Below are 9521 nucleotides of genomic sequence, written 5' to 3'. Positions count from 1 at the left end.
GCAGCCTGGGCTCCTCTGGGGACAGCAGCACCAGCAGGCAGGCTGATGATTTTCCTGCCCTTCCTGTCTCAGAAGCACCCAACAGGGAGGAAGGTTGTCCAGGCTTTGACGTACAAACTGATCCCAACCTCCCTGCCAGCCCAAAGCCAAAGTCCCCCTTGCAGCCCTCTGCCACTGTGGACACAGCACCCTTGGCCCACAATGGTGCCAGGGATCCTGCCCAGCTTCCAGGCACAGAGGACGCGGAGCCCTGTGGGCTCTGTCTGTCAGAGCCCCCTCCATGCTCTCCAGGCTGTCAGGCTCCCAGTGAGCCCCCTGCTACCATGGGCGGGGAGAGTCCCCCAGAGCCCCCTGCCACCTTGCTGTGTATGGATGTGAACAAAAGCATCGATGCTGAACCAGAAGCTGGGCTATCCGATGTGGTGGGTGATGGCTCCCTTGAGCAAGAGGAGGCTGTGCTGGCCAGCACAGCTCTCCTTGAAATCTCAGAAGGGGAGGCAGTACAGAATAACAGCCCAGCAGATGAAAAAGAGCCCGTTGAAGGGGAAACGCCACCTGAACCTGACAGCTCAGACACTGCAGGGAAAGACTCTGTCTCTTCCAAAGACACTCTAGACAAGAAGCGAAAGAAAGGAAGGAGGGTGCTTGTGGTGTCAGACCGGCGTCTCCGAAGCCAGCAATCCCAGTCACCTACTGAGGACAGTGCTGAGGACACTGGTTCTTCCAGCTCTGTTCAGCTTCCTTGCCTTCAGATCAAACTCTCCAAGAGCCCTAGCACTAAGCGGTTCAAGAGAGAAGTGCACCTGGATGGGGCAGCATCCATGCACTTCCCAAACGACTGCTTCCCCGACGTGCCGCACAAAGCCAGCGAGGGGCTGGGCACGGGCCAGGCTCCAGAGAGCACCGCTGGGCAGCAGCCAGGCGAGGAGAATGGTGTCACCACCAGACAAACCTATAAAATCATCATAGCAAAAGAGACTGCAGCAGAGGGCGAAAATTCCTCTAAAGATGACTCCCCTGGTAATGGCAGCCAGAGTCAACTGGATGAGATGCTGGAAATCAGCGCCCAGGTTGATTCTGAGAAGAGGAGCTTTCTCCTCCCTCCAGAGAGCAGCGTGCCTGAAAATGATGCCAAGCAAGTGGATATGAAACTGGGTGATACCAGCACAAAGGATGAGGAGAGCTCTGACAGTGCCATGGACACGAGCAAGCTGGACAACTACGACCTGGTGTCCAATTCACCTCCGTGTCCCAGCAGCAGGGGTGGAAGCAAGCACCTTCCAGCAAAGACTGTGAAGCATAAAAAGGTCGCTCTGCAGTTTTATAACTTAAGACATGCACCTACATCCACAGACACTGCAAAAAAGAGCACACTAGGGAAGGAGTCTATGCAAGCGATCCCCAAACCAAGGGACGAAAGCACTTCAGGGAATTACGACTCCCCAGCATTAGAGGACATAGATATGGCTGACAGCAAACCAAAGTTCATGGAGTGGTGTGCTGAAGAAGAGAACCAAGAGCTCATTGCCGAGTTCAATGCCCAGTACATGAAAGTTCAGAAGGGCTGGATTCAGCTGGAAAAGGAGGTGCAGCCAACCCCCAAGGTAAAGAACAAATCTGACAAACTGAAAGAGATTTGGAAAAGCAAGAAAAGGGCACGGAAAAGTAGAGGCTCACTGGAAGTGCAGAAGCTTTCTCCTGTCCAGATGCTGTTTATGAAGGCCTTTAATCTGTCTGACATCTGCCAGTGGTTTCTCGAGACAACTGAAACCAGGTCTCTAGTGATCGTAAAGAAACTCAACACCCGTCTCCCAGGGGAGATCCCCCCCATCAAAGTCCCCATGCAGAAATATTCCTCCTCCAGTCTCTACCCTAGCTCGCTGCAAGCCGAACGTTTGAAAAAACACCTAAAGAAGTTTGCCGCCACTACCCCAGCTCGGAATAACCTGAAGAACCAAAAGCTTTGGGCCAAAATTCGGGAGAATGCTGATAAAGCGGAGGCTGAAGAAGCCACCGCTCCTCTCCAGATGTCTCCCGGCGACGTCGGCACCAAGGACCTGAGCGAAGACAAAACCATCCAGTCTACACAGGCCAGCACCAGGATCCTTCGCAAGTACTCCAATCTGCGGGGCAAGCTGCGAGCCCAGCACCGCATGGTGAAGGCGGAGAAGAAGAGCGATGGCTCAGGGGACCACCCAACCCTGGAGAGCAAGCAGAGCCAGAAGAGCGTGTGCATCAACCCACTGATGTCTCCAAAGCTGGCCTTGCAGATCAAAGCAGATGCCTTTCCAGCTAAATCTCCATCAGTGGATGGGATGGGGAAAGGGCGGAAGGGGAAGAGCAGGTCCCAGGAGGACCCCTTGCCCAAAGCTGACCTCCAGCTCAGCAGAAAGAAAAGGACGCTGAAGGAGAGCGGGAGCACCCAGGAGCGATCCGGCTCCTCCACCAAGGACAAGCTGCCTACCAAGAAGGCCAGTAAAATAAAGCATTCAGAGGTCAGTGTGAAAGCTCCCGCCACCCGAAAGCAGGCTGCCATGGAGAAGAGCAATAAGCTAGCTAGAAAAATGTCTTTAAAAGAGAAGAGAGTCCCAAAAAGGCAGCTGGAGAAGGTGCGGCTCCCCATGCGGAAGGGCAAAGAGAACACAAGCAGACGGGCCATGATGCCCTCTGGCCATGAGGAGCTGGGCAAGTCCCCAAAGCAGAAGCCCCTGGGAGAGTCCTCCACGCGGTCGCAGAAGATGGCCAACAAGAAGTCCAGCAGTGGGAAGACCCTGACGAGGTCCATGAAGAAGATGCAGGAGAGTGGCGGGTCACAGGGCAAGAGGAAGCTCAGAGCAAAGGTGGACTGTTCACACAGCAAACGCTCGCGACTGGACCCGAAATAGCAAAGAACCGGTAGCCATGTACAAAACTGATGTATAGTAGTAACCCTTTACCATGCATTAACTAAAGCTGCTTTTATAAGCTGTAGCAAGCCTTTAAAAATCCGCAGTTAAAGGATAACGCCCGTGATTTTAGGCATCGGCAGATGTGTCTCGGACAGATAAGAGGTCGACCTGTCTGGCTCTGCTGTTCAGAAGGAAGTTTCTGCAGTTTGAACGTTCCTTGGGGCTTTTTTAAACTTGGAACCAGGGAGTTTTAGTTAAAAGTACAGTGCCTTATTTATCACTTTAAAAATAAAAATAAGAAGCTCGTCTGTGTGATTTGGAGGCTTGCGTTTTATACTTGAGGCACAAGCACTTGTACTGTAGCAGAAAGAAAACCACCTTTGTGCACATGAAGTAGCTTTCGGCAGCCTTTGGGTGCACACAAACGTTTCCCTTTCCTTCAGAGTCCTCCTTTTGTCTGTTGTCTTAGTGGCATTTAAAGCAAAACCAAAACCATTTCCCATCACTGAGGGAGAGAAAGGCCAACCTGTCCTTTGTCAGTTTGTTCGTAGCAGCTGCTGGTGTCCCACGCTGTTACCTGCAGCAGAGTATTCATTAGCTACTGGTATGTGTACTGCTGATGGCTGCCTCACTGCCCCATGGCACAGCCCGTGGGCTGGCAGGTCCTGCTCAGGTGCAGGAGATGCTGCAGGTACCAGGCTGCCACGCTCACTGCTGCCAGGCAGGCGTGCTGGGCTCTGTCTGTCTATTTCTTCTTGGCTTCAGGGATGAACTGGTCCTACCATGCCCTGCTTTTGGACAGACCTCCTTCCGTTTTCCTGAGCTTGTGGTGATTTCTGTGGTCTCTGGCGGCAAAGTAGTTTCCGCAGCGCTTCACTGAAAGTTGAATCTCTCCCTTTTTACAGGCTCGAGCTTCTGATGTTGCTCTGGCCCTCACCCTGTGCTCTTGTGCACATCTTGCCTTGGACCCTCCTTAGCCGGGATTTGCAGTTGGAATACGGTTGGGATAAGGGACTGTCTTAAGTTTATTTTTTACTGTAATTTGCTTTTCATCCTTTTACTAGCGAGGTAGAGTTGGTTTGTGCTTGTTTGTATCTGATGCTGGGCAGTCAGAGAGCAACCAAGCCCCTGCCCTGTCCTGCACGACGCCTTTGCAGAGTGCCTCTGCAAGCCTCTGCTGCACGTTTCAAAGCCAGCTGGGGGTCTGCAGTGGCAGAACAGGGTCACGGTGCCTAGCACTGCTGAGAAAAACCTGTTGGAAGTGCACAGGACATGTGGCTGTGCTGACTGCCAGGCAAGGATGCTCAGCAGCTGAGAAGGGATTGCTGTGGTCTGTGCTTGGCCAAAGGACCTTGCTTGGCCATGGTGTCTCCATGGCTTCACTTTCACGTTGCTGCACAAAGTCCATTTGCATGAAGCGTCTTCCCGTGCTGAAAGCAGCAAAGGTCACCCGACCTTTAGACCTTTAACAGCCGCTTGCTGGTCCTTGCTTGGCTCCCTGTCCCTGCTCAGAGGAAGGCTCCAGGGCAGGCCATGCATTCAAGAGACGCCTGCCCTGGGGGCAGAAGCTAGAGAGGGCTGGGCTGCAACGTGAATTGCTTTTCACAGTTGGCATTGAACCCCAGACCCCAAAGCCTGTAGATGGGAGGTGGAAAGCAGCTGATCATCTTTAAATCTTTCATTGTGCTCGTTTAGTATGGAGGTTGAAAGAAGGCGTTTGAGATTCGCGTGCCCTTCGCAGAGCACCTCTGGCTCTCCTGCAGGTATTCCCTTCCCCCAGTGCTGACGCACACGAGGCTGCGGCACATTTTTCTCTTACTATGAAATGGCTGATTAAAAAAAAAAAAATCCTTTACCTTGCCTTTGAATCGTACTAGAATAAGTTAACTCTCTGAACAGCTAGGAAGTGATTAAATCTAGCCTGTCAGTCCCTGTACAGATTAATATGAAGTTATCTGTTGCTTTAATTTCTACTGCATGCATTAAATGTGTCAAACATTCCATGAAAAAAGATTTAAAAGTGTTTCAGGAGAGGTGTGAGGCAGGAGGGCACTGATGGCAGTTAATGACTGATCTGTACCTTTCTTACAGGTTGTCTTTCCCTCTTGCTTCTCCATCCATACTTACAGTCCTCCTCTAGCCTCTGCCTGGGGCAGACTCTCCACAGGCACCCGGGTCAGGGATTTCCCCTCCTTCCCCTGGGCCAGGTGTGCATGTGAGCACCTTTCTTACCTCCGTTTATTGTCCTGTTCCCTGGCAGCAAACCCCCCCTTTTCCCCATCCTTTACACCCCCTCTTTCTCCGTCCTTCACCATCGCTGCGGAGGCGCCTGTGCCGGACTGCGCGTGTGGAGCTGTGTGTGCCGGGCACCACGCACTCCTCAGGGCTTTCCTGCTCTCTTGCTCTCTGATTTTTTAACTGCTGGTAAATGGAGGCTGCTCTGCTCTCCATCTTCTGTGATTCTGGGAGTGGAAACCTCATGAGGATAAAAACCTCAACAAAGCAAGTGCGGAAAGGCTTTGTGGATGAGGTGCTGCTGCTCCAGCCTCCCAGCTGCCTTCCTGCACCCTGGGGCTCCACCAGCACCAGTTGGCTCAGCATGGCAAAGGTGGGAGCTGGCAAGTGTCACTGGTGTGGGAGCGGAGCAGTGTCTGTCCCAGGGGGTGGTGGGATCAGCAAGCTGGTTCCCAGCGGTGGAACCAGCCAGGCGTCAGCTCCAGAGAGGAATGGCCAGGAACTGTCACAGGAAGAGATCAGAGACACTGAAAGGGCAACTGTATTCCTCCCACCCCTTTGAACTGCCAGTCTTGGCCTGCAGTTTTCTGTCAGACTGCTGTTTCAGCTCAGTTGGATGGATGTTTCCTGTGCTGAAGGCAGGTCCCTGTGGGATGAAGCCCAGGCACTAGGAGTCACAGGCCTCTGGGATGGACCAAGGTCACATTGGCCATGCTGGACAGTGTGCAGCAACGTGACCTGAGCCTCAAAGCATTTGCTCCTGTAGCTGCTGCGCTGGGTGGCTGGTTTACCTTGTGCAGGCATTTTTATTTTGGGACAAGCTTATTTGCCAAGGGATGGATAAGGTGAAGCCATCACCTATGGCAGGCCATCACCAAGTGGCACTTGGGGCATGACCTCTCCAGCCCATCATGAGGTTGGGATATTGGTGCTTTAGTGCAGCTTTTTGGAATTACAGATTTGTGCAATCCTTTGGGTTGCCCCAGGGGTGAAGTAGGCCAGAGATGGTCATCATCTCTAGAAAAGCATTAAGGCTTTCTGCTCTGAGGAAAGCCACAGCTCCTTGCTAGACTCTTTTCCTTGCTGTCATATCTCTGGGATATTTCATCTTGGGCCCCTCTGCCTCTCCTGTGTGCATTCTCCAGCTGACACCAGTTGTAGCTGCCAGGTCTTGCAGACTACAAGACCTCCTTTCAAAGTGCTTCACACTTGCATTTGTGAGGCTTTATTTTGGGTCAGAAAGGAGGAATGTTGTGATTTGGTAGAAAATAAAATTTCAATTTAGGGTATGCTTGTGAGGTGACTGCCTGGCAGGGTCACATTTTCTGGGTTGCTCCATTTTCTTTACCAGTGCTCAAACATTTGAACATGTTTATTAATTATTTTTTTCCCCCAGTCAGTCCTGACGTTGCATTCATCTTTTCTTGATTTCCGATTTTCCTCTCACCACACAGCCACATTTCAGCTAGAGCAGCGTGCAAGAGATACCAAAATAAGTAGAGATAATACCATAATGGGTTGCTTTTTGTTAATGACTTGGGATGTGCACTGCTCACTTCTGTGTGTTCTGCAGTGAGGCAGTGGTGAGGTGTGCTGCAGAGCACCGCTCAGCTTTAGAGCACCCTGTTACTAATAAATGCAGCTTCTATGCAGTGCAAGGGATGCACAGGGAGCTGCAGACAATCTCAATAAGCAACACAGTTTATTGCCTTACTCCTGTTAGCCGAGCTGCCCACTGGCACTACCACAGTGCCATCCTCAGCTTTGCAGCCTCATTGCACTCCTCATCCTCCAGGCCACCTGGCAACTCCCTGCTCTGCTTCTTCAGCTCTGGATTTCAGCACAAATGCTGTGTCTTGCAAAACAGACTTCTCCTCTGCCTGTTACTTTGGTTTTCCTTGCTGGCCACTTCCTCATCCTATTCTTGAAACTAGTCTCTGTCCCAGCTCCCCAGCCCATGTAGCAGAATCAGCATCCTCTTAGCTCTGCACCTCCACTGATGTCCTTGTTGTCTGTCCTTTTGCTGCCAGTCCCTCTCTCTCTCATTTGTATGGTTACCTTTTCTTCTCTCACCTTGTCATCAGCAGCTCTAGGTCTTCACACTTCACGTGGTCAGGAGCCATCCATTTTACGTAACCCCCAGGAGTGGCTGGATTTGCCAAGCTCTTAGTCAAAATTTATCTGTTGGGGCTTGAGGGCTGCAGCAAGAGTAGTTTGAGGTCAGAAAGGCTCCTGTCTGTAGCAGTTAGGTTCTTGTCTAGCCATGCTGGCCCTGGAATGGGTTTCTCTGCTGACAGGGTTCCTGCAGAATATCCAGTGTGTGCATGTGTTTATATTCATCACTACTGAGGTCCTTTTTTGCTCGTGTTTGCTGCGTGCAGTGGTGTATCTGTGTTCAACTGCCAGCACGTCTGTGAGATGTATTTGCAGCAAACCTTCTCCAAAGAGCTGTTTATCCAGCGCTGATACTTTCAGCAAACTTTCTGCCGCATTGCTGAACATCCTCCATGAGCTGTGAGAGCGGGATGAACTTGTCCTCACTGCTCCTGCATCCCCATCCCTCCTGGGCTGGGGAGAGCCGTGCAGCACAGGACTGAGTGGGCTGGTGGGCTGCCCGGGCAGCTTTTTGCCTGCCAGCTCCTAGAAACCTCCCAGGAAGCAGAGACACAATCTCAGAAGGACACAGGTGTACTGCTGCCCTGTTTTTAAGACTTGTTGATGGACAGTTTCTCTCTCCATCTCGTATTCTTTCAGCCTGACAAAGCATTCCCAGTTGAAGGCGACTGGGAAAGCCGCGGCTCCCGGCGTCCCGTGGGCACGGGCAGTGCCTGGGCAGCAGGGAGGTGCCTGCTGCTGTCTGGAGCTCAGGCATTCGCCTTTCCACCGTGGCCAGCCATGCTGGGGGGAGAGGGCTGGGCCCCAGCCGAGGCCTTCTCGGGTCTGCATCCTCGGGCTGCACGCTTGGACGGCCTGGGAGCGAGGCAGGGGTAGGCTGCCATCTGCCAGGGAACGCCACTGCAGCTTTTCTTGTAGCAGTAGGTTTTTTGAGCAAACCACGAGGCTACGCTGTCCCCGCATCACGCGTGTCCCCCCACCCTGCGTGTCGTAGCGTCCGTTCGGCCCATCCCTTAGCTTGGTGGTTGTGAAATGAATCCATCTGTTCTAAGATGTTCTCAGGAGTTCTTGTTTGTATTAAGCTCACCCCTAGGCTTAGCAGGAATTACGGTCCCCATCCTTTCTCCTCCCCTCCCCACGGACAAGCCCTCTCTTTCACGAGCACTTCCACCCTCTCCCCGAAGGGCGCTGGGGGGCAGCTGGCGGTTTCGATTCAGGGCACGTTGGCAGCTTGGGGCAGCCGGAGGAGCTGGGGTGCAGCTGGCCGGTGTTCGCGGCGTGGGTCCGGAGGCCGAGGGGGTCCCTTGGGCTGCGTTGCTAGCCAATGTTTTCTAAGTCTGTTTGTAAGAGTACCTAATTTTAAAAAGAAATGTGAATATATATTATGTGTAGGTGCCATGTAAGATAGTGTTGTGCTAGGCAGCAGGATGCTAACCTACTTTTTAAGCTTGGTTGGGGGGCAAGAAAAAGCATTTTTCTCTTAATTCATGCTCACAGATCTAATATTGTAAATAGTTTTTTAAAATATTTATTTCATGGGCTTTCCACAGGTTCTTGTTCTGACTGGTGTGTCAGTTGGTGGGGCTATATCACCCGGTGTGCCGCAACCAAAGGGCTGCCTATTGCATGGGGGGGGTGGGGAAGAGGGTGGAGTGGGTGGTGGCTGGTTTTTTTTCCATTATGTCACATCAAAGTCGAAGCATTAACTCTTGCTCTTCATCTCATTTTGATGATGTCAGACCTGGCGGATGGCCGTGGTCCCCGGGGAAGCAGTGAGCTCCCGTGGCCAGCCGGGATGGCCATTCCCCGGGGCAGGGCACTGCAAGCAATAAGATTTGTAGTAATAATGTCTGCCCCAATGGCAGGGGCTCCTGGGGCTCAGGGCTGGGTGGGAATAACCCCACTCCTGGCAGGGGCTCGCTCCAGCACAGCATGGGGGGGGTGTGTCTCTTGGCCTGAGGATGCCTAAGGAGGTGTCCCCAGGGATGCAGGAGGTGGGGGCTGCTGTCACCCCCAAGGAACCCCCTGAAAATGCCTGGGGTAGGGTAGATAGTTACTGATGGCAAACTCCTGCTAGCAAATTACTGCAGTGAGCAGCTGCCTTCGGGCTCCTGCCTTTCTGCAGGGGTGGGTGACCCAAGTGACCACACCGCTGCCACCCTACAATCCCAGTGCTGGCTCCAGAAAGTCGTTCACTTAGTTGCTTGAGATGCTGCAATTTTAACTCTCCTTCTAAGGGGGGGTTCAGGTCATTTGATTGTTTCTTCCTAAGTGGGTTTGGAT

The 9521-nt window shown here is 52.5% G+C and overlaps 1 protein-coding gene across 1 annotated transcript in view; it reads left to right on the top strand.

The window, feature by feature from the left end:
- LOC103768948 (chromosome unknown open reading frame, human C10orf12) overlaps positions 1–2885 on the top strand; it is a gene marked incomplete at its 5' end in the record, with an annotated part of 3204 nt that extends 319 nt beyond the window's left edge. Inside the window, one exon of the mRNA XM_008936115.1 lies at positions 7–2885. Coding sequence (XP_008934363.1) covers positions 7–2885 — 2879 coding nt within the window. The remainder of the gene's footprint in view (positions 1–6) is intronic.
- Positions 2886–9521: the final 6636 nt, after the last annotated feature.

This window comes from Merops nubicus, unplaced genomic scaffold (assembly GCF_000691845.1).
Source record: "Merops nubicus isolate BGI_N331 unplaced genomic scaffold, ASM69184v1 scaffold10372, whole genome shotgun sequence".
Taxonomy (NCBI): domain Eukaryota; kingdom Metazoa; phylum Chordata; class Aves; order Coraciiformes; family Meropidae; genus Merops; species Merops nubicus.
Note: the sequence above shows the minus strand (reverse complement) of the source record. Positions and strands in the feature narration are given on the sequence as shown.